Below are 25,543 nucleotides of genomic sequence, written 5' to 3'. Positions count from 1 at the left end.
TTTAATTTCTTTTTTAATATAAAAAGTAGACAAAATTTCCACAAGAGCATTTTGTCTACGCAAATGGTAAAAAAGATCGTTTGTCAGTAGCAGTAATGTATGATTATTTACAATTCAATGAAATTGTTTTGCAAAATGTTGCAACAGTATCATCAACACAAACATTGATATGATATCTTGACATAATATTAGTTGAATAAAAAACATTGTAGAACATTTAACATATTTACATTCAAATCAGGGTAGACAACTTAAATACCAATATTCACTGCTTGAGGTGGTCTAATATGAAACACAAGAGGTTGGAATCGAACACAATTAGGCAGTGTGTTACTTTACAAGAGCCCATTCATTACTAAAGAGTTGTTCCATAATTTCCTGAGATTAAAATATAATAACAAAAAAGGATTGCGAGCATTTAGCATCATAAACCAAATGAATGTAAGATTCCCGGGCTGCCCAAAAAAGTTTTAAGATGGAGTAAGGTTGCACTAATGAACTGGCCCCCACCCCTATAAGTCTAGAGTTTATCGGATTGGTCCAGACAAAGGTAACAATGAGGTCTCGACTGTAGCCTCTCCTATGGAGAGTGGGGATCAGTATCCCTGGATAAAGGCTGGTATCGGCAGAGATGCCAACCTATTGACACAAAAAAACAGACCGAGTATCCCCAAAAATCAGATTTTCACGAAAACTCGACCCTACCACTGGCCCATCAGCCTCGGGCCAGTAAAATTTCAGAAAAATGTTGTTCTTTCATTAAAATTTAATGAGAAAATATTAAAGCAAACTTTTGTTGGGGTTGCAGGGTTTACTTGTACATGTTTCTATGCGATTTCACTGTTTTTATGGAGGGGGGGGGGGGGGTTTTGGTTAAATTAAAAAAGATGAAAAATCGTATTTTAAGATTTTAAAATCGTATTTCACTCTTATTATCGTACTACCGGTAAATACGATTTAATCGTACTGGTTGGCATCTCTGTATCGGGTACCATCAGCCGGAGACAGCCGGGCCCAGGACTTGTGTCAGCCATTAAAGCAAGGACAAGACCGAGTGGCTTCCAGAATTTTTAATTAAACAGTTATAGCAATATGTACAACTAGGAATCTTAAGGTCGAATTCACAAGAGATTAAAATTATCTTATGATATGAACCAGGATTTAGAGGTGTACCGGTGTGTATTGGACAAGAGGACACATTCCTTTTTACTTCACTTAGGGCCCATCCATTCAGGTATGACGGGGTAAGCCTCCACAAACAGAAAGCTGTGTTTTATTTCTACAAGCAACAAAGGAGCTACATGAATTCACTCGGCTCTGTGTTATAACATACACAAATGTGAAGCGTATTATGCTTTATGTCAACGTAAGAAAAACGTTGTGGTTTTGCTAGTTAATATCTGCATTAGGCTTTCTGGAGATTTAAGCAATGAGCCAAGATAGGGGTTTGGATAATGGGGTTTTAAAGCTAAATCTCTGCACTTGATTTAACAGACTCAAAATTGGCAACTACCATTCTATTCAGCATCTCTGTGCATACCATTCATTACCTTGGAAGGCTTAAAGACTGTAGATCGGTAAATAATATTTGTTTCCTGCAATAAAGACCTTCCTTGTAGTACTGTTGTGAGGATCAAGTCAATTTCGTCCAAAACTGTAATGAATGAAATACAAAAGTACAGAACAGAGATTTAATCAACATTGACAAGAATGAACATACAGTTTGTTTATTTATTTATTCATTCAAATCACATCTTTACCTAGAGTAGCCTGTTCAGCTAACAAATAATTTGGCAAAAATAATTTCATGTAAGACATAGCATGCATGAACAATAATTTGTAATAGAAGTATATGTACGAAACACATGTACAAGAGCTGGCAGAAACAAGATTGAGAGAGGGGAGGGGAGGGGGGCAAGAGGGTCTAAACATTAAAGCGATTTCAACTATGAGGGCATTTGAAGAGCTATCATTTTTCAGAGGAAATAACTTCAATGATATTCTTCCCAGCTGACATGAAAAGAATGAGAAAAGCTAACAAGATACTTTTAATCTTTCTTAGAATTTAACTTTCTCTTTGTGTAATCAATCTGCTCTAATAAAAATAAATAATACTCTTGTTTACCCAGGGAAGCCTCATCAGCTTCAATGTTGTTCTCCTCGAGGGCCTTGCAATTATTATTACCCCAGAGAGTGACAGAATATGGATCAATGTCTTAGCAAAGGTTGTTAGTGCTCAGCTGAGATTTGAACCCCCAACCCTTGGATTGAGTGTCCAGTGAATGAACCACTCTGCCACGACACCTCCACTTGTCAACTGTCATTGATTAGACAAACCTGATGGAGTCATATTATGCACTAGGGTTTAATGCCAAGTAATTTTACAGATGAATATCACAAATTAAATGATGGAAAATATCAAGCTGTCATCATGACAGTTTTCAGAGTTTTCTTTTTTTAGTCCTGTACATATATGTCTGCTTTCTATGCCACAAAATTGAAGTCTAACCATGTAATAAAACAATTTGCTCTTATCCTCTTTCACAATTACACAAGCCTAGATTCATCACATTCCTTGGGACTTATCACGGCTCCACACTCACTTTTCCTGTACGGTCCAGATAAGAACTCTTTTGGAATTTGTATGCAATGATCCCTAGGTAAAATGTTTGAATGTTGAAACTCTGGCCTAAGACCTTTGGCACCCATCTGTCCTGGGCACCTGTTGAAGTGGAGCCCTGCTTACAACCAATTTTTTTTTTCTCTCACTTCTTTTTTGGTATTGTCTACTCTTGTAACCCTGTTCTTCTATCTTTGTCCCGTTCTTGTCTCTGTTGGAATCGCCCTTTTTCCCTTATTTTGTAGTTCCTTTTGTAGTCACGGACTTGTTAATTTAATTACTCATTATTCCCAAGTATCATTTAAGATGTTCACAATTGTACAAGTATTGCTTTTTAGTGGACCCAGGGCGCGACAAACCCGCTTGCCCGACGTCCCGGGGCAACCAAATTGAGCCGTCGGGCAAGTAAATCAAATTATCACTTGCCCGATTCGGGCAAGTGATACTTTTACAGTAATTTCCTAGTGTCCAAGAACTCTACCATTCACCCGTCAACTTCTTACCCGTCGTCAAAATCCAGAAGCAAAAAAGCGATCGTTCCGATTTCGAAAAAACTTCACAGACAGCTAGCCAGCTCAGCTAGCTCAGCGCGCATGCAACAGTGACACTTCAAGCCATGAATGCCGCTCCGCCTCCACGCACGGCCGGCCGTGAGCTAGCTAGAGACAGCTAGCGCGATCGTACCAGCTGCGAGCTTATTCGCGCTCTCTCTCTCTAGCTCTGCAGGCCGCACCGACAGGCCTTTGCTATTCTCTGATTGCCGATTGGTTGAATCACGCCAAATATGACGTCATTATTCTAGGGAAATGAACACGTGCGAATCGGAATGGAATAAACAACAGGGATTTTCTAGTAAGTACAAAAAGTCAAATGTTTGATATTTATTCATAATGACTGTTAATGATTGTGAACATATTATTTAAAACTCGCTGCTCATATAAATCAGATGAATGTTTTTGTCTCGTTTTCAATTTATTACTGCGGTCTCAAGATCCGACCGAGCGAGTCATTTTGATAATAGTATCGAGACCCCCAGAATATAAGCCGTTGTTGTTTTGTTTTCATGGTTTTAGCGACGTTGTTTAGTCTAGTTTTCGCATACTTATCCGAGATTTATCGTAAAATATCTTCAATATTATTATTTAGTAAGAATTTACAAATTTTGGCATGATATTTATAGCAGTGAATGATGAAATAAAAATGTCCGTACTTTATTTAAAATAGTTGATTACCCATTATTTACATGACGTTTCTTGATGGAAGAGTTGACCCAAATTATTAACAGCTGAAAATTAGCCTACGTTTCCAAATGACAGCGGCTTGCACAGACACACACGTGCGTTGATCAGCTGTTTTTTCTCGATTGTGCTAGTAAACATGGAGGCACCGCCAGCCAAGAAAGCGAACTACGAACACAACAGACAACGAGGGTTCGTTCCGAAATGGAAGACGGAATTTCCATGGCTACAATTCAATAGTGATGAAAATACCATGAAATGTGGTATATGTGTGGATTTTCCTGCGATCGCCGATAGAAAGGCAGCAATGTACGTGGGGACGGCTAATTTGAGGAAACAGTGCATTCAGGCGCACGAGTCGAGCAGAGGGCATGTGCGGTGCGTGGAGGCGAGGAGGATTGCCCGTGGAAAGGACAGGCAGCAGCAAAATCTCCCGGCTTGCGTGCATCACCTCCAAGAAGAGGAAAGGGAACAAACGAAGATAATATTCAGTACAGTTAAACTGTACATGTATGTGCATTAATTTGCTATCTAAAACACTAACTTATCATTACGAGATAATAAATGCTTTAACCTCGAGTCCTTTTTCGCTTTAAAGTTTTGGGCAAGTGGAAATATTGTTTGGGCAAGTAAATTGAAAACCCACTTGCCCGACAGGGCAAGTGGTGAAAAAAATTCTTGTAGCACCCTGGGACCCCTCTGCTTCTAAGATGTATTTCTACATTTGTTGTAAATTTTTATAATTGATTTGTAATTTTTTGTTGGACACATGAATAAATTGGAATTGAAATTGAATTGAAGTTCATACTCTACCCCTAACCCCTCTTACCTTTCAAGGAAGTCCTTGACGCTACGGTACCCATTATGCTTTGCGAGATGGATGAGGATACCCGTTGCATTGCGTCCTTGCTTCTTGCGACAGAAGCTGCAATTACAGTTCCCTCGGCATGGTGGGCACGTCCAGGTCTGAGAAACACGGAGAGAAAAAATGCATGATATTCTTCATCGACACGGAGAGAAAAAATGCATGATATTCTTCATCGATATCCACCATATAGTATTATTTGATTATCGCACACCCTTATTTAACTTGAAAGGTTTTAATGCAGAGCATTCTAGAACAAGGAGATCAAAATAAAAGTATACAAAACATGTCTTACATTTCTTTGGTAGAAAATAAACATAACGCTCTTGTACACATCGGACCTCAAAGAGACAGTGTATACAATTCATTGTAACATGATATATAATCAAACAATAAATCATTTAGTAGTAAGGCATACTCATAAAGCTGAAATCAATTGGCAAAGCGGAGGTGAAACATTACCCTCCAATTAGAATAATATCAATGAACATTTGGACTTGTCACAGCCCAAGGGCCTTCAGCGCAGAGACTTCATTGCCTGTATGCTACAAATAGCAAATCGTGGTATGGAGAATTTGCGGAATATGAGAAAAACTGACCTAATACTACACAATGAAAACTCAGAGACTGTCTCTACTTGACAAAGCCACCAAAAATCATGCTTCAGATTCCTGTAAGAGCCAAGGTGGAGAAATGCATGCCCGCAGAGATACTGATGTGAGGTGTGTCCAGTCAAAATCATAAAAGAACTTGGCTAAAGTCCATCCCGATTGTCTTTTCCTATGGCAACGCCCAAAACAGAAACCCAAAACTGGGAAACAAGATCAGTGGTATGACAATGCACTGATCGGCACACACACCCTGGTGGTGAAGATCAATGAAAACCATCAGCAAGGAAGCAAATCTCAGTCAAATCTACTTGAATCACTCAATACAAGTTACAAGTGTCACTCGTCTTGACCATGCTGGCTTCACTTCGAGAGACATGACCCTCTGTAGCCACAGGTCAGAAAATTTGATCAAATACTACTCGCAAACTTGCGACAAATATAAGATTGCTATGTCTAAGGTGATCTCGGAAAGAGCATCAACATCATCATCTGCAAAACTTGATGCCAGAGATGTTCCATCAAAATCGCATGGAGCTAAAGTACAGGTAGAACAGGTAGAACCGACATCTGACAGTTTCAGTGGCATGTCTGGAGAAACAGCTAAGTCGGCCTCGTTCACTGATACTAGCCTATCTGATGATGTTGATGAAACTCTCTCAGACAGCCAACTAGAAAGGGTGGTGTCTTCTTTTCTGAGTTCAGTGCCTCTTGAAAATCTAACAAGTCAGAACCTAACCTTGGCCACTCAGTCACAGTTCTATTTAAATTATGGATTTATAAGAAGTAGCTGAGCAAGGAATATATTTTGTAAATATATTCAGAGTTGTGGTTTTACTGTAAGCATTACATGTACTTGTTGGAGTTTGCTAACTTTTCTTCGAAGATTTCAATTGTATACTATAATTTCTATGAAATCTTCATGAAATCAAAAGAATTTCTTGCAAAGTGGTCCATTTCCTTTGCTGACAGCCAGAAGGGTTCATTTGTAATCTTAAGTGTCATGGAACCACACTTACAAGATACTAAACTTGTGTTTCTTTTCGCAATAAAATGAAGAAAAACTGTACTTTTTTCTTTCCTTCTACATGTACCTTTAAAGGGATCCGGTAACTTTGTCTCAAATTCTGAAACAAAATTCTGGATTAAGCTCATGATGCAATGATAATTATAAACCTTTAGGTCAGTCAGGAACCCCATGAATTTTACAAGCCGATCGCCTGTCTGATTATCAAGATATTTATGATTGGAATTACAAATTTTGAAAACCGTTCGCCTGACGGTTTTCATAACACTACAGTCTATTGGGGAAAACGAGTATGGTAAAACCGGTCACTCAAAGATTTTTACTTTTTTGAGGCACTTCTTGATCATTTTGAAGCGCAATTTTTTAGGGCTTCAATATTACACCATATCACAGACACTGATAACACGTAGGGCCGTGTATCTCTGATTTAACATTGTTAAACGATCCCTTTAACTAAAATGGCCCAAATACAATATGTTCTGCATTTTACCTACAATGTATAATTTGTTTAAATCATTTTAGCATCTATTTGATTTTATAATTCCTTGATTTGGTTTCTGTTGTTGTTTCTGTTTCTGTTATTGAAGAAAACACCATAACCATACCATACCCATCTAGCTATGCATTTTCCAACCAAAACATTTAATTCTTTTGAATATCAAAAAACATTTTACTTTTCATATACCGGTATTGTATAAGTTCAATATATAATTTTATTGCAAATATGGTAATAAAATTCAGATTTCTGTATATCTACCAAGCAATTTGCCATAATGTGCAACAATGGTGCCCTGACACATGCTCTGGGATGTGGGATGTCGGGTTGGGGTTGTATTTGTTGTTGGATTTTGAGCTGGGTTTGTGCTTGGTGTTGGGTTGAGTGCGGTGTGAGTTTCTTAACCGGGCTAGGGATTAAGTTTGATTAATGTACTGAATTGCCGCTGAGTAATTGTAGCCAAGGCGGGTGTCATAGAAGCACAATTATATATTATATGTACAAAAGAATTTCAATTTTACTACCATAATGTTACCATGCATAATGTTTTACATGTAATTTTACTTTGTGACTGATGTATACTTTGTAAAAGAAACTGCAATTCGGCTCTCGGGCCATGAATGTTTTTTAATGAGATAAACCATTTTAAATAAACAAATAAATAAATTACCTCCTAAAGAAGTTTCAAGGATAAAGTAGTCAACGGTAACCTATTGACTACTGAATTATTATATTCCCCATCTAGGTTCAGTAAGTGAAAATGGATTCATTCTTGTAAGAAGTCCTTTTTGCTTAATTTGTAATCATATTTCTAGTCACCTCATCTAGCAGGGCTTCTCGAGCATCCTCTCCATAGCGATTCCTCAGGCAAGGTCCGCAGAATTGACCCCTGACCCCACTACAGGTTGCCGAGTGACAGATGGTCTTCATGTCATTGGTCTTCTGACGGCACTGGTGGCAGGTGGATCCCTACAACAGAAAAAAAAACAGACAAAATCAATTTTTCATAAATGACAGTTAATTTTTGTTCAAGTTCCATCATACATGCTTGAACTCTTGCCCAATCAGGCCGTTCGTGTTATGTTCATGCTCGTGAGAGAAAACTAAAGTTGTATACAGGAATACAGACCTGCCAACCTCTGGAGTTCAAAAACTGTATTCTTTAATCCCAAAAGTTGAATTTTACTGACAAAAGTTGTATTTTGAAAAATAAACACAGACTGTTACGCGGATTAATGCCTCTTACAGTTCCTACAGACAGGAATAATTTTTTTATGGATCATTGTTTGAATATGCATGATTTCATCACGACTGGTGTGTTCAATGAAGCAATGAACATCCCCAAATTGCCGATGTGAGATGCTTGTAGGATACTAAACAGGACAGAATGGGCATTTTGCCATTGAAAATGGCACACATACACACACAAACAAAAATTATTTTAAAAAATGATATTATATTTGGTGGAAAATCGTATTTTATTAAGGAAAATCGTACTGTCGTATTTGCTCCAAAAAATCCTACAGAATACGACTAAATCCTACTGGTTGGCAGGTCTGGGAGTAGAATAAATTAAGAAATTGCTCCCGAGACCTATTGGAAATCATTATGTTTTTACAAGGAAAAGATGAAGTGGTTAACACACAGATTAATATAATATAATGATAAATGGAGTGGATGTCTGATACCAGCGGAAAGCACCCCCCCCCCCCCTCCCCTACACGCATACAACTTGAATACACTGTACAAAACCCGCCTTCATTCTTGCATGAATGGTGTTTGCACCGGCGTGACAGCGCTATTGTTGTAACCATAAGCAATTTCATGCTGAAGGCAAGCAAATGCTTTGAACACAAGTCAAAGGTTAAGCCTGCAGATTTAAGCAATTGCTTGAGCTTAATCTCTTGCTTGACAAGCGATTTCTTAAAATTGAAGCAATTGCTACTATTTTATGCAAACAGCTCAATGATAATAATATCTCCTAATACTTATCAAGAACAACGTTGACTTACATAGATTGAGTCATAACTCTTATCCTTCACAGAGTCTGCCACCATTTTGAGTTCTTCTTCTGTGATGTCATCGGGATGGCGTGGTGCATTGTAAGTAGGGCCACGCCTCTTCTTGGTGGGCGTCGGCACCTCATACTCCTCATCGCTCTCCTCGTCATCCTTCATGATAATCTCTTCTTCTAAAGGAAGCTCATCCTGTTAAATAAATCAATTATTAAAATACTACTTGAAGAAAAAGGTTAAACTCCATTTCAAACTTTTCATGAGCTCCCTTGTTGTTTTTTTCTGTCGGACAGTTTCACGCCACACATAATATGACTAAAACAATATGATTCTGAATAATTGCACAATTAAATACACTAGAATCGCATTACACAAGATGGTGATCCTACAAGTAGCTTTGGTTTCTGTGAAATAGTCAAACCTGCTTTAGTGACCACCTGTCTACAAAGACCAAATTTGTTTGTTTCCCTTGAATAGGTTTCTCATTGAAACATGTATTAAAGACCACCTGTCTATAAAGACCACTTTTCTTGTCTTCCTTGGCTGGTCTTTATAGACAGGTTTCTGTGATACCAGTATCTTACCTCAAAGATCTCAAACTCATCACCTCTGCTCTCCACATCTGATTCTCCATCAGACAAACGACGTTTACGACTGGCTGGTGACGGCCCAAATTTGATGACCAATTTCTGAGTTAAGACAGAACCACAAGTGAATGATGAGTTGTAAGAACCGATACTTCCTTTTTCTAATACACAACCTTATACAAGATTATTTATTCAAAATTTTATATCTTTAACTGAATGTACAGTATATGCAAAAAGTCATGGGATCTTGCAACATTTGACTGATAGCATTAAAGTACATGTACACTGTATGAGAAAAGAGAACATAAAGAGAATATAGTTTTAAAAAGTTTATCTTAAGTTCTCCTGGCAGCACACAAGCTACCATTAATGCAGCTTTATTCCTTTAATTTTTTTTAACTTCATTTAATGGGAATTAAAACAGTTAAATACAAAAGAATGAATAGCCGGGAGGTCCCAGGTCCCAAGTTAATGCACTGGTGCCCTTTGGTAAGGCATTGATCCCCATTACCAAGTCCCTTGGAAAGGGCTTAAAGCCATCAGTTCCCTGAGTGCTTACTTACAAGTAACCCTGTAAACGATCATCGGATCGGACGCCGATACCGATCCGATCAGGGGTGATCAAATAATAATTTTCGATTGCCGATCAATTAAAATGATCGTTAAAAAAATCGGCAGAATTTTTTTTTTTTTTTAATGCCGAAAATTTTCAAGTGTTTGGCTATCAAATGCTTTAAAAAACATCATAGCTGGGATTATTTTGTCATGTGGAGTTGTTGTAGACGATGTTTGTTGATATTAAGTGCCTTTTCATGACTTTGAACTTAACAATATTGGTCTAAGAGCAGAGGCAAAACATGCGGGCCGCCATCTTGGATTATAATGTAGGTATGCATTATAATCCTTAAATCCTTTAAAAAAAAAAAAAAATTTTAAATAAAAATAGGCCGATTTTTTTTGTCGATCTTCCGATCCGATACCGATCAAAGGTGCGATGGTGTCGCTCCGATCTTCCGATCCGATCAGAGCCCCAACTTACAGGGTTACTTACAAGCATACAAATGCTTTCTTTGCAGTCATGTAAAACAAACAAACAAACAAGAAAAGTGCAGTTGAGAGTGATGTGCAGATATACATGTAGGCACTCTTGCCACACTAAGAAAAACTGTCCCCTATCTGGGGGGGGGGGGGGGAGGGTGGGTGTGTGAACAGCATCCCCTACCTGTCCGGGCATCATGGGGAAGACATCATCACCCTCCTCTTCTCGCTTCTGTTGTAACCGTGACGACAGCCTGGTCCTGCTGCTAGGGGAGTCCTTAGAGGGGCTGTACCTGGCATGTCGTGACGGGTTCCTCCTTAATGGGCTCGCTCTCTCAGTGTCAAGGGATCGCCTTGGTTTGACTGGCTTGACCGGCTTCTTTAAGGAGTAGTATAAAAGAAATTATGAATGGAAGATCTTCGTATTCTACTTTATTCTAGGACAAGTTTTCTCTGAGCTTTGACTCCCAGACAACTGGACAACCATATCAGTAGCCCCCATCCCCAGAAACAAATTATGATTTTATTTACAATTGGTTCACTTCCAGGTCCTACCACATAAACTTTCCTGATTTTTAATTTCTGCTTTTTGTAGTAAATAACAGGGCAAACTGAAAGCATCAAATCTTATTTCTCATACTTCAGTGGCAATTTTTTCCTCCCAAAACACAACAAACAGTGACAAGGGTGCAAGGGGAGCCTACATTTCATAATTTCAAAAGACCTCATTATATAATTTCATTGAGAGAATTCGGAATGACTAGGCTCTTTTTCAATGAGCCTCTTTTCTCCTTAATTTAGCAACACTTTTTAAATTGCAAAGACTTGATTTCACCATTCATCATTGAGCATACAGGAAGATGATTGAATGTTTTCTACAAGCTTCCGCACAACTTACCTTGGGCGCAGGAGCTTGTCTGAACATTGGCAAGTCTGGAAGCCCCGGCAGGTCCTTGATGTCTGCAAGAAGTTTTGTGAGCTGGAATAGAGAAGAAATATAATGATCTGAAATAATATGGCTCTACATTCCTGGTAGAGTAAATCGATTTTGTCATGTTATAGTGAAATAACAGCAACCAAAAAGAGATTCATTATGTTTTTAGATCATCTTGGCCTATCCCATTTGCATACAAAAATAATAATCCATAATGACAAAATAAAGTGTTTTTTTACACATGCACCTGGACATAATATAATCATAGCTCATATATATTTAGAATAATAATAATAATAATACATTACATTTATTATGCGCTTAATACAATGTTTCTATTTATATATCTTTATAAAAAAAATGAAATTCATGAAAGTGTCAGTTCAAACTCCTGGTAAAAAGCAGGAGGAAGAAAAGGAAGACTTGATATCCTTTGATATTTAGTTTTTAATAAACACACGACTGATTGTTCATATCAATTAAATTCGTCCAAAATCGGATCGCAGTCAGACTCAGAGCATAAATATGCAGTGTGCGGGTGGGCTTTAAATGCTGACAGGCCTCTCGCCAAGAAATTAAAAAGGCGTGGTGCGACCCAAGGGAAAATTTGACACCCCTCCCCCCCCCCCCCCCCCAAAAAAAAAGTTCTTTTTCTACTGGGCAACTACTTCATCTGGGTGGAGAGTGGCAAATATGCGAATGAGCAGGTGTGGCATCAAAACTACATACCATTGCTTGATTTTCTTTGATATTCTTCCGTCTCCGCTCCTCGTAAGTCTCATCATCGATTGCCTCGCCACAGAAGAGATCCGCTGTGAACATGGCAGGCAAATCCGTGCAGTTCTGAATGTACAAGGAGATGGTATAGAACATATGGAATTAACTGTTGTAGCATATACTTGCAGATAGCGATTATAGTTAAAGTAGGTGCGAGTGCAAGCGCAGGGAGTTTGCTAAATTTAACAAACTCAATGCGTGCGCCTTAATTTCGATGCTAAACTAATTAGATCTTGCCTTTCATTATATTTTATCACAACGTAATTAGATCTAAGTATGAAATTGCATGAAAACAGCTATTTTCGTGTACAGCGTGTGTAGATCTAGATCCTATTTGCATTCCCGGCAAAACCTAGATCTACAATAGATCTGAAACTCTGAAGTGAGAGGTTATAAGGGGGTTCACTATGTACAGACAGGAAGGATTAGATCTCAGACAGGAATTGGGTTAAAACACCTTTAATAAGGCGACAACGGCCTTAGAAACAACAATCGGAATCTTACAGACAGTCGTCCATTTTCTTCTCTCTCGATCCCTCCCCCGATCATATCGGTATCGGTATCGGTTATCACGATATCAATCCCTATACTCTCCCCCACCAAAAATACCCTACGGGGTTTTTTCAAATTATATTCAAACATTTCCAAACTGCTCATAAAACAAGCCAAATCTCGCCCGAGACATATACATGTGAAGCAACAATATTGCAACCAAGCGCGCGTACAGACAAAACAGACGACCACCAGTTCTCTTAATTTGCTGTGATCGCTATCGACTCTTTCTATGTTGAGTTCAGGGTAAATCTATACACCCAGTTCGCTTGTCTGCGCAAGATACCATCAGTACTCAAAAAATGTACACTGTAAGAATAACGAACACCGCACCCCAAAGGATAGCTTCCCCCTTTAAAACAGAGATGCAAAATACATAATGCCAAAAACCAACAAGAAAAAACGTCCAATACAGATTATCGTCTGAACATGTTCAAACATATCCATGAATACCTTTTCAAAGAAAAATCAAAAGAAGTAACACAGCACCAGCACAGCTGAGTGCTCTTTTGTTTGATTTCTTTCTAAAAGAAATAACCCTTAGACAAATTTGTAATTTATCCCTACCTGCATGGCTAAAGTGTAGGATGAATGACAACTAAACATACTTCGTATCCTCTATTAATTTAAATCCGTTCAGCAGGTCCGGCAAAAACATTTAAATATATATAACAATATATATATATATATATATATTGTTATACCCAATGTCAGGTCAGATATAGTGTTTACCAAAGTGTAGGACGTTAGCAAAACTAACATCTGTATATGTGTAAATTATAAACTACACTCAATTGGTAGTCCTTTTGTTTCGTTTATCTTTTGAAACACAAATTCTGTGTACATACTGTATAACAATTTCATGTGCACAAAAATTCAGTGTACATGTATAACTCTAAGTAAAAACACTAGATGCAAAGACAGAAAATTCGCAGGGAATCACAAGTTTATATACAGTTCCAATTTTCAACAATTTCCAACCGGTTGTATTTATCCTTTAACTGTAAAGATAAGGATCCGACATGTTAATATTATAATAGTCATCAACAATTCTGAAGAGTGCATAATTCTGCACGAGCCAGAATTAAAGCACATGGGCACGCACCAATATAAATGGTTGACATTAAACATATAACATCAGTTGAAATAAGAGTCTGTTAGAATCTATATTAAGAGTCCAGATCAATTAAACTTAGCGTCCATTTAGTTTCGCGATCAATAGCCCAACTGTGACAGTCCCGCTCTCGACCAAACTGCAATCTTACTCGGCTATAAAGGTAAGTCAATGTAATCGTGAGTCGCGAACTTTCAACCAGTCCTGATCCAATATGCTACAATAAGCGACAATTTTAACAGCGTTGACAACATGCGAAGTCTATGTTCGAAGTAATTAGCACCCTTTCAATTGGTCCACATGAACAATGCGAGTTATCTTCTTGTTGGCAGCGTTCACCACAAGAAAATTCACTGGGGTTAGTTTTTTCTGCACAACAAACGGCCCAGTCCATCGTGGTGCTAGCTTAGCTGAGAAGTTCTTTTCCGCATTTGATAGAGGTTTAGTCTTCACCATGACTTGGCTTCCTTCAGTGATGCGGCACTCATCACGGCTCTGGTCGTAGTATTGTTTGGAGCTACTAACAGCGCGTCGACGATTGTGTGCGATTTCTTCTTGCGTAGGAATGTCTTTGTTTCCCTCAGTCTGCAGGCGGTTAGTCAAGGGAGAAGCCAAGCGCCGTCCAAACATAACTACTGATGGTTCTACACCAAGTGTGTCATGACTACTGCTGTTCAGGGCAAACGCGAGTTCAGCGAGATGAACATCCCACTGTCGATGGTCAGATCCGGTGTAAGCTTGAAGCATGGCCTTGATGTTACGATTCACCCTTTCGACCCAGTTCGTTTGGGGGTGATATGGCGTGATGAAGATCTGCTCAATCCCCCAATCTGTGCAGACAGCTCGCAGAACCTTCCCTCTGAATTGGGGGCCATTATCCGAGAGCAGGGCTCCTGGAGGTCCATATCTGCAGAACAGCTCCCTCACTAGAGTGGTTGCAACCGACTGGCTGGTAGCTGACTTCAAAGGCAGAATCTCCACAAACTTTGAGAAATGGTCGACAGCCACCAGAATATACTCATGCCCAGCATACGACTTTGGCAAAGGCCCCATGAGATCTACACCAACCTTTTCCCAAGGCCTCGTGGAGGTACTAGACAACATCTTCCCTTGACGTCTCTGGTAAGAAGGTTTTGTTTGAAGACAAACCTTACAACTGCGAATAAAGCTTCTTACAGACCGCGACATACCACTCCACCAGAGACCCATCGACTTCAACCTTTGAAGTGTCTTCTTTCTCCCAAGATGCCCAGCTATTGGCTTGCAATGACACTCAACTAACACTGCATTCTGAAGCGCCTTGGGGATAACTACACATTCATTCTTATACAACACCATTCCCTTCAAACTGAAATCTGAAAACCTCTGAACAGGACCTTGATCCTCCCCACCACCATTCTTTTGCTTTTCAAGGATCTGAATGATTGGCAAAAGATCTGGGTCACTCTGTTGTGCCCTCAGGACAGAATCCTTTGTCAAATCCAAAGGAAGAACGACTTCATCCGTGGCCTCTGACTTGCCAACACAAGATGGGCAAGAGTATTTGTCCACCTCCTCCGCCTCTTGAGAACCAATATGGACACAAACCTGGTGATACCACTTATCACAATCATCACATTGTACCCAACTAACCGACTCATCATCCGGGGAAATGCAATCACTGGCTGCACATAAGTCCTTTTCATGTCCGTCACAGACTCGATCCGACAAAACCCTGTTTACAACTCCCACCAAAGGGGCAACACCTTTCTCAGGAATCCTAGATAGTGCGTCCGGGACATGATGTTGCTTTCCAGGCCTGTATATCACCTGAAACCGAAAATCCTGAAGCCTCAGAATCCAACGAGCAAGTCGCCCATTTTGCTTCTTCTTCCGAAATAACCAGCAAAGTGCCTGGTGGTCCGTTATTACACGACACTCTCTACCTTCCAGATATGGCCGCCATTTCTCTAGGGCCCATACTACAGCCAAACACTCCTTCTCAGTAGTACTATAATTCCTTTCTGCAGCAGACAAAGACCGACTCGCATAGGCGATAGTTCTCGTCCCAGACGGTTGCTGCTGGATCAGGACTGCACCGACCCCAACATTGCTGGCATCTGTGTGTACAGCAAACCTGGATTCTTCATCAGGGTAGCCTAGTATTGGCTCAGTGAGGAGGCTCTCCTTCAAGGCCTGAAAAGCACGAGTGCAGTCAGCAGTCCAATTCCAGGGAACACCTTTCTTCTTCAATCCATGAAGAGGTGCAGCAACCTCTGAGAAGCTAGGAATGAATTTCTGATACCATCCGGCCATCCCAAGGAACCTCTCTAATTCCTTGATCGACCTAGGTTGGGGATAGTTAACAATGGTAGACACCTTCTCGGGGTCCATCTTGAGTCCATTTGAGCTGACAACATGGCCAAGATATTTCATTTCTTGGCAGGCAAACTGACATTTCTCAGTATTTACGGTCAGACCCGCTTGTCGTAAGCAACAAAAGATCTCCTGGAGATCAGAGATGTGCTGCTCAATATCCGGAGAGAAACACACAATGTCGTCCAAGTAGACATAGCAATTTCGCCCTATCAGGCCATCAAGCACCTTGGACATCAACCGTTGGAAACTGGCAGGACCATTTACCACACCAAAAGGAAGGACCTTGAAGTGGAATAGACCCCTATGACAAACAAAAGCAGTCTTCTCCTCATCCTCATCTGCAACACCCATCTGCCAGTATCCACTGCGCAGATCTAATGACGAGAAAACCGAGGCACCATGCAGAGAGCTCAAAATGTCATCCACTGTAGGCATGGGGAAGGCATCAATCTTTGTAATTGTATTCAATTTTCGGTAATCGACACACATCCTGTACTTCCCGTTCTTCTTAGGGACCATCACTACAGGAGCGGCCCAAGGTGAATCTGAAGGCTCAATCTTCCCCATGTCCAGAAGCTTATCCAACTCTTCATCAAGAGCTTGTCTTTTCTCAGGACTCACCTTGTACGGGTGAGAGCGGATGGGAGAAGCCCCTCCTACATCAATTCTATGAATAGCCATGTTCGTATGACCAGGTACCTCACTAAACACATCTGGGAAGTCTTGAAAAACCTGATCTAATTTCTGTCTATCTGCTTCAGTTAGATCAAGTTTCTTCATCTCATCCTCAGCTTGGAGATGAACATCGACTTCTTCTTCAACATGTGACATCTCCTGCCCTCCATTCAACGAGAACTTAACTGGCCGCTCATTGGCCCCATTGCTACTTGTGCTATAACTACGACTGCCAAAATCTATGATAAGTTTCACCTTTTCAGCAAAATCAGCACCAAGGAGGACAGGTACTGGGAGCCTACCAACCACATGAAAGACCTCAGTCGCAGTGCTGCCTCCTAGACCCACTTGCAGGGATGCTATACCATCAGGCACTAAGGCGGTTTCATTGATCATGCCCAACACCCCTTCAGTTTCACGAGTAACCTCAACCCCTAACTCCTTACACAATTCAAAAGTGACCAGGGAAACCTCTGACCCCGAGTCCAGCAGGGCTTGGGTCTTCACCACTCTGTCATCTAGACCCTGAACGACAACATCTGCAATTGTAGCATCACCCCTATCCTTTGCAATGAAATTGCACCTTGGTGACGGTTCTCGAGTAAAGCCCTGTGGAGGTCCTCCCTGGAAACCCGACCCTGTGGCCCCCGGAGGTACCGGACAGTTGGCAATTCTGTGCCCGAGCTGGCCACACCGGTAGCAGGCAGCATTAAAGGATCTACGTCCCGTGGGGTTACTGCCTGCACCTGTCCGTCGTGGAGTGGAGGGATCACTCCCTGGGGTTGTGTTACCCGCATTCGCCCCCCTCTGGATTACTAATTCGTCCGCCTTGCGCGCAACTACCATGAGAGATGTGGCTTGTAGCTCCCTTAGCTTTAACCTCAATACTTCATCGGGTACTCTCTCTAAGAATTGGTCAATCATGACCAGATTGAGCCCTTTAGAGACTTCAGGCATCTCTACTGCCTCCTGGGGTATCTCAACCCACTTCAAAAAATAACCTTGTAAATGACTAGCGAATTCTTCATAACTTTCATTGGTCTTCTTATGTTCTTTTTTGAACTTTATTCTGTATGCCTCCGGAGTGAGGTGGTACCTTCTCTTTATGGCCAGGACAACATCATCATAGTTGTTTTGTTCTCTAGTACTCAGGGCGTGGAATGCCTGCTGAGCTCTTCCAGTAAGATATGGTTCTAACAGCCGAGGCCATTCACTCTTTGGCTTGTTTGCTGCCAGGGCTAGTCGCTCAAAAGTGCTAAGGTAGCACACCATATCATCATCGTTACTTAGCTGATGTAATCCCTTTAACGGAGGACCAGTTTGTGCAGAGCTACCGATTGCAGCAGACAGTAAGGATTTGCATAGTTTCTCAGTCTCATGATGATGAGAATCTTCAAGGTGCTTCATGACCCGCAAAAGGTCATCCACACCCACATCTGTATTTTTTGGTTCATCCTCTACCAGCTTAGGCAAATCACATAAACATGAGATCCGCTCTTGCTTGGTCTTTACAGCATTGGTATCAATATGATTCAATTCACACAAGTGTGCTATGTGCTCAGCTGTAAATCTGCCGAGATATGCTGATCGGTCTGTCATGGTTAATTTTATCTTTTATTGAGCACTGAATATTATACTAGACTAGTCTAGATCTAGTTTAAATTTAATTTAGTGACCTATTGAACGTGTGTGTTTTAGTGTATGGTGTATGGTTAGTGAGAGTGGTCTAGACTTCTAAATCTACTATTTTAATCAAACTTTTATTTATTTAATTTTAGTCTAGTCTAGACCCTATGTATTTATTTATTTTTCTATTTCATTTTTTATACTAGACTACTTGTTTAATAGCTACCTTAACTTTGATTAGTCTATCTGTAGAGTCTAGACCTAGATCTAGACCCTAGATCTACTGCTAAATCAACAAGCACTAGTAGTAGGGTGTCTGATCGCGCACCCGATGTTGTGTGCTAAAATCTTTCCCATAGAGATTGCACACATCCCTATGTGGTCTACATGCATTGCGCGACCAAGCAAAATTGGTCAATGATTTTATGAAAAATTTGAAATTCAAACCTTTATAACAAATGATCCTGAAGGTGAAACTCAATAAATGTGGTGTCATATGAAAGAGCAGGTTTTTCTCCATATTCCCCATAGGGGGCCACCCCCGGAATTCTAAAAATATCTTGCTCAAAACAGCGATTTAAACATCGTTTCCATGGTAACTCGGAGATTTACCAATTTCACGAACTGCTCCCCCGAGGGATAAGTTGGGCCAGCTGTAAAGAATATATCCATGAACTTATTTTTTCTCTAGTCCCAAGGGATCATTTGTTACAACAGTTTGAAAAATACCCTTACTCCACACTTTGCATATCGTGCTGTGCATTAGCTGTGCAGCTTTTGAGCAGAAATTATAACTCTGCCTGAACCACTTTTCTGTCCATTCTGACCAAAATGCTATGAATATTGCACAGTTTTTGAGGGGCTGTATCTTTTGATAGAAACATCGGTGAGTCTTGAAATTTGAAAGGTATTATTCTGATTACATTTTTTATTCCAATATCCAACAAAAATGGTGAAAAACGATCCCAAATTGAAAATTGAAAAATCGTTCAGACACCCTACTAGTAGGCCTATAGGCCTGCGCAATAAGTGGGGCAACAGTCACACACTGCATGAAACAACCGTGTCAATTAACTTCTCACCCAATCCTTAGATTTCCAAAAAAGCCATAGCACAAAGAAAATCCCTGCCGATTACGCCAGTATAAGGGGGTTCACTATGTACAGACAGGAAGGATTAGATCTCAGACAGGAATTGGGTTAAAACACCTTTAATATTAAGGCGACAACGGCCTTAGAAACAACAATCGGAATCTTACAGACAGTCGTCCATTTTCTTCTCTCTCGATCCCTCCCCCGATCATATCGGTATCGGTATCGGTTATCACGATATCAATCCCTATAAGGTCAGTGTTTTTGTAAAGTAAACCAGTGCCAGTGCATGGCAGTGCATTAAATATCATCAAGAACACGTGGAAGGTAAGCAAATTAAATAACTTTCACCCCAGTAAACATTTAACTGTAATCTAGGTCTAGATCTACTGCATGTTTAGGAAGTTAGGTTGCAAGTATTGAATATAAATAATAATCTAATCTTGACTTGTTTTGAATCAAATCTTCACACTGTTGCCTTGGTTGAAATAAATCGATGCTTGACCGATTTCCAGAATCCAGGCACCAGTCAAAACTCTTCTACTAGATCTAGACCTTATCACTGCCTATCAGCCTATGGAGTATTAGGAGGAATTCAATCCAGGATCCAAGTACTATGGGGGAGACCAGATGTTTCAGACCGGGCCCGAGCCCGAGCCCGGCCGGTAGAGGAAAGACTTGCTACGCATACACTACGGCCGCCTGACACCGCGCTGGCCGACGAAGTCACAAGTCTACACGCGGATCACGTTTCCTACATTTGCCATCAACAGGCACGCTGCCGCACGTCAATAACAAGAGCACAAGTCAACAACTTACAAGCTTACACAAAATTACACGATAAATTCTGTTTTCAGTAGATCATACTTAAAACTGATTTACCTTTTTATTGGGCGCCATCTTCAAGGAAAACTAGTATAGATAGCACAAGGTAAGGACACCAAAATAAGGGCAGATTGTCTCACAATCTTGACTTGTTGTTCTGACAGATCTGACAGTCCACGCAGTTAAGTTTGCAGCTCATTAAAATTCGCGGGGCTTTAAACATTTCGCGGGAAATTGAACTTCCGGAATATTTAATTTTTATATTTTAGGGATAGTAATTGTTGTTGTTGGAATAATTATAATTCTTTTTGCATTGTAACAATTTGAAAAATTAAATGCAACATAGTAGAATCAAAATGATTTATTTTTGCGTTTCCAGCAAGAGCCTTGAGGTAGCTTATACAATTCTTGGTAGCATGTATGTACGTGACTTTTACAGAGGACCCTCCTGATATAATGGATGATTCCAAACACAAGCAGAAATGGGCGGGTACCTATTTTGCTAGCTCGCTTGCCTGGGAACATAATTACATCGAGAACTATATACTACGTACATGCACATAGTAAAATTTGTTCCTGCATAGAGACAAATGCTCTCTTATTGTAATTTGTATGAGGCTTATATCTTATAATGTATGTCTTTTGTTACTTCGGGGGCTGGAAATACATTAATATTAGTCTTATTACCCTTAAAACAATCAGATTCTTATTCATTTTCATTTTTGAACAAAAAACACTGATATTATGAGGGTCGACGAAACGAAGGATCGAGGGGTGAAGAGGGGGGGGGGGGGGTACTCACATATCAGGACATACGGGGGTGTGCCGCTCTAATGTGTCACTTTTTCACAAAAGATCCTTAAACATGGGTCCCACTTTTAACAAAAATACCATTAAAGATAGATACGTTTTTTTAGGAAACTAGGAAATAATGTTATTTTGCCTTCATTACCTTCTGCCTTAATTTCTTTTTCATTCTTCCAGAGGTCACGTGAATGTCTCATTGTTATGCAAGATCATATTCAACAATTATATTATTATTCGGGCTCCTACAGTAGGCTATTTGTCCAAAATTTTGGTTTCAAAGGTTTAATCTCGGCCTATATACGTTGAAGAAGAACAAAATTTAAAATTAAAAAAAAATGTAATGATTGGGTGTTGGGACAATAAATTAGGTCATCACACTCTGGTAATTACTAATCATGAAACTTAATCATAATACTTACAATATACCATGGATTACTTATTTGTTGCCCTCATCATACCATTCGGCTAATTTATCCTCCTTGTTCTCGTTTTTTGTTCTTCTTTCTCCACATTCTCCTCCTCCTCCGTTCTCCCTCTATCTGTCTCTCTACCTCCCTCGTCTTCCCCTCCTCTCTCCTTATTCTCTGTCTCCAGCTTCTATATTCCATCTCATCCTCTCTTCTCTCGATCACTCTCTTGCTTATTTTCTACGAGGTCAATCGTACAGCACTTGCAAAAACTGAAGCTGCCGAACATAATATGGTTCCTATTATGAACAGAGTGGTTCAAATGCAAAGTGATGAAGACTGATGCAATGATGTAAAGAAAAAAATTATGTCAAACCAGTTTCAAGGAAAAGTTAGGTCATTGAATTTTAAATGGATCTATTTCTCTCTGTTAGCCCTTTATCTCTGAGGCTCTAATGTTCTTATCATAGAGACGTATTTTAAAGATTTTTTTTTTGTACGATTCTATAGGCTAACACGTATGGCTGCTGACTCTGACGATAGGGGGCATTGTGAAATGAGACTAAACGGAGCTATATGACAGTTGAATCAAACAAAATGTACAAAAGTATCCTAGTTTTATAAGATTTATTTCAACAAGCATTAATAGCAAGTAATACATAATATGTGCATCCACATAGATACAGGCATGCAATTTTGTTTTCTTTTGTTGATGTATAATATACCGAAATTAGCATCCTTTGTTTGTTTAACCTCTTTCATTTTTATTACATATTTACATATATTACATGGCAAAATGGTCAAACATTGAAACAATTCCTATTTTCTATAAATAGAGAAAATTTAGAAAAAACAGATAAATCTTCAACATTAATTTCTACTTTACAATGAAACATAATAATCGAGTAATAAAATGACTCGTCACTCAGTCGTCAGAAATGAATGTAAATACACATAGCTTCGCCAGCTTGTAGAGCTACAGTTAACAATTAAATTATTCATACCCTTTGTAATTTTTCAGTATGTGACAATTTTTTTTGTCCCAATCCAAGTTTTATGAGAATGTGACATATCAAAGCTTATATCTAAAATTATTCAACAAAAGCCCTAATCCAACCAATCCACCTTTCATTCTTGAGTTACAAACACACAAAATACACATAAAATTTCCAAGGGGTATGAATAATTTGGCTGTATGTATGTTTTACATGAGGGAGCAGCCGCATATGTGTTGTAAAATGAACTAACAGCAAACGCTCACAAAACCCTTAACCAGCTTTCAATCGTAGTATCATATTATGAAAATCATTGTAATTGCATTCTATCCAAACTAAAACACTTTATTTCTTATCCTTGACATGTTCAGTTGTGCCTCACTCGATAAAGGTAACGTCACTATTACTAATACAACCAAAACACAATTAACCAATGTGTAACACAAATAGTCAACAAACAGCCCTATACACTTAATTCAAAATTTACAGATAGATGTTTCTCACATACTGGAGATATACAAAATATTTTTAAAATTTCAAAATGCTTCAATTTCTGCTTCACAGTGGTACAATAATGCACTTCAATACAAATACAAACAGCCGTACAATAATTAAACTCTCATACATGCAGTAATAAATATAATCACGATTCATCCACGACAGGATAGCTAAATGTAATATTAACTAAAAATAACAGAATAAGGAAATTTCAACATTTAGGCTCGTTCAGATTTGATGCAGCAAAATCGCTTGATTTTGTAAGATGATGTGAAGTATAAAACGCTTTACATTTCATCATCGTATAACACAGAGCTCAGTTGATACGTTGAAGTTCTTTGTTGCGCACCGTTGCCAATCATTTTACACGTTAAAAAGAAGTGGCAGGTTGTCTTTTGTGGGCGAAGGCTTACCATACCATATCTAAACAAGCATTAATTCATTTAATTGGGTGAAATAACCACAGTGGTGCTTATAAGGTATGTTTTCTACATGGACTTACAACTCTTGTCACCTGATGCACACAAAATCTTGAACTACAAACAAGGGTCCCATTTCACGAAATTTGTCATAAGTGACAAATGACAGTTTTTGTTATAAGCTACAGGTAGTGAAATCCTTGCTTCTGATTGGTTATTAGCAGATCGTCACTGATTTTTGTCATTTGTGATTGAAAAAAGGCTTTGTGAAACGGGTCCCAGGTCTGACACCCGAAATGGTAAGAGAGTTGTCCATTTTTTTTGGTCAATTGTACCAGGATCCTGTTGCATAAAACTTACCACTGATGGTTATTTCACCATTAATATTGACTACCATGGCAACATTACTCAACAGCCAATCAAATCTAGGTTTACAGAGAAACTACCATTAATGGCAAAGTTACCATCGATACTAAGATTTATACAACAAGGTCCCGATTGTGAAAGAAAAGGCAGAGCACAATAAAGTTTTTTTTATAGAGATTTCTTGATGCACACACGCTCTAATTCTCAAACCTGCCCATGCCACGGAGGTGATAGACAAGATCTGTACTGATACAAACTAATATATTTCTATCACATCAATAATAGCACACCACATAATGTATATAAAACAGCTCGACAAACATCATCTAGTATATCAGCTTTTCAAATGTGTACATGCCAGCTAACTTTAAAATTCATTACTATAAAAATTAATATAAAAACAGAAGAAACATTCAATCACAAATTATGCTATGTGTCCTAATATAAGTTCTTGGCATGAAGAATATGTCCTGTTATTTTTGTTATGAAGGTACATGTACAAGCTGATCTCTCCAATGCCAAGTTCTAATTATTTGTGAAGCTAAAGAACGTACATGTTTATAATCATGAGCAGCCCATTTGTAATTTCATTTTGATACTTGCGTTTCTCTTAGGTATGATATTAATTACATGCCAAGATGGTACTCTCTGAATCATTGAAATCTCTAAATTGGCAACACAGAGGGAAATATAAAACCACTATCATGTAAAAATGAGCGATTTCTTGTTTCACACTTGTGCATTTGATGTATATATCTATATTTCTTAAGCTATCACGATGTAGAAAATACAAATAATAGGTGCCAATTTGAGGATGAATAGCTGATTCATTTAATCCTGAAAATACTCTGATCTGCTTGGTTAATTATCCAGATACATTAACATTCACAGCAAACAAATCAAACAGAAAGGACACAAGCACTACAAAGTGTTAGCAATGAATGCCGAGAATGTAAGCGTACACAATATAAATATTGAACTGATTTTGATAAGGTGCTTCGTAATCTTAGCCTCAATGACCAGCAAGCATGTGTACTACATCTTGTATATCAAAAAGATATAACATAGAATGAAGGTGTTTTGCTTGCCAATAAAGCAAACTCAAAGAGAAGCTAAAAATGTTACAGATTTAAATAATAGTCAAAATTTATTCCCATCTGATTGCAAGAAATCAAGATTGGATTAACTCAAATCCAATCAATTAAAAAAAAAATATCTTTTTGTATAAATCATGATTGAAATCAGTGAAAATCAAAATATCACTTTTTGTTTCTTTTCTTTTTGCCCACCTTGTAAACCTGTGTACCCCAAACCACTGGCAAGAATTCAAACAAACAGGGCTTCCTCTTCAGTCCTTTCTTTCCACATGGAGCCTAGATTAAAAAATTTAGTGTCAACGGGCCCCTCTTCAAACTCTCAATGGGGGGGGGGGGGGACTTAGGGGGCTGCAGTTGAAATTTGTAAGCTTCAAGCCTGCTAATAAGCAAGAGTAGATAGGGCGAGTCATTTTATCACCCATTTTGGCTCAGGTTTTGGCCCTTTGAAGCATTCACCGTAGGATGTAATGACCTGAAGGCTTCAAGTGTGAAAGTGGCTAGACAAAGA

The 25,543-nt window shown here is 39.1% G+C and overlaps 1 protein-coding gene across 1 annotated transcript; it reads right to left on the bottom strand.

Annotated features, from left to right (window-relative positions):
* On the bottom strand, nucleotides 1-20,656 carry LOC583735 (cell division cycle-associated protein 7). Its single transcript, XM_030977832.1, has 9 exons — nucleotides 20,504-20,656; nucleotides 12,158-12,271; nucleotides 11,339-11,473; nucleotides 10,679-10,870; nucleotides 9,454-9,558; nucleotides 8,867-9,061; nucleotides 7,674-7,823; nucleotides 4,688-4,824; nucleotides 1-1,654 (listed from the first exon to the last, which is right to left on the bottom strand). The coding sequence occupies exons 1-9, from the start codon at nucleotides 20,519-20,521 to the stop codon at nucleotides 1,639-1,641; spliced, it is 1,062 nt and encodes a 353-aa protein (XP_030833692.1). The 5' UTR covers nucleotides 20,522-20,656; the 3' UTR covers nucleotides 1-1,638.
* Nucleotides 20,657-25,543: the final 4,887 nt, after the last annotated feature.

Source organism: Strongylocentrotus purpuratus, unplaced genomic scaffold (genome assembly GCF_000002235.5).
Source record: "Strongylocentrotus purpuratus isolate Spur 01 unplaced genomic scaffold, Spur_5.0 spur5_scaffold_1, whole genome shotgun sequence".
Classification (NCBI taxonomy): Eukaryota; Metazoa; Echinodermata; class Echinoidea; order Camarodonta; family Strongylocentrotidae; genus Strongylocentrotus; species Strongylocentrotus purpuratus.
The sequence above is the reverse complement of the archived record's forward strand: the minus strand, read 5'-3'. Positions and strand labels throughout refer to the sequence as shown.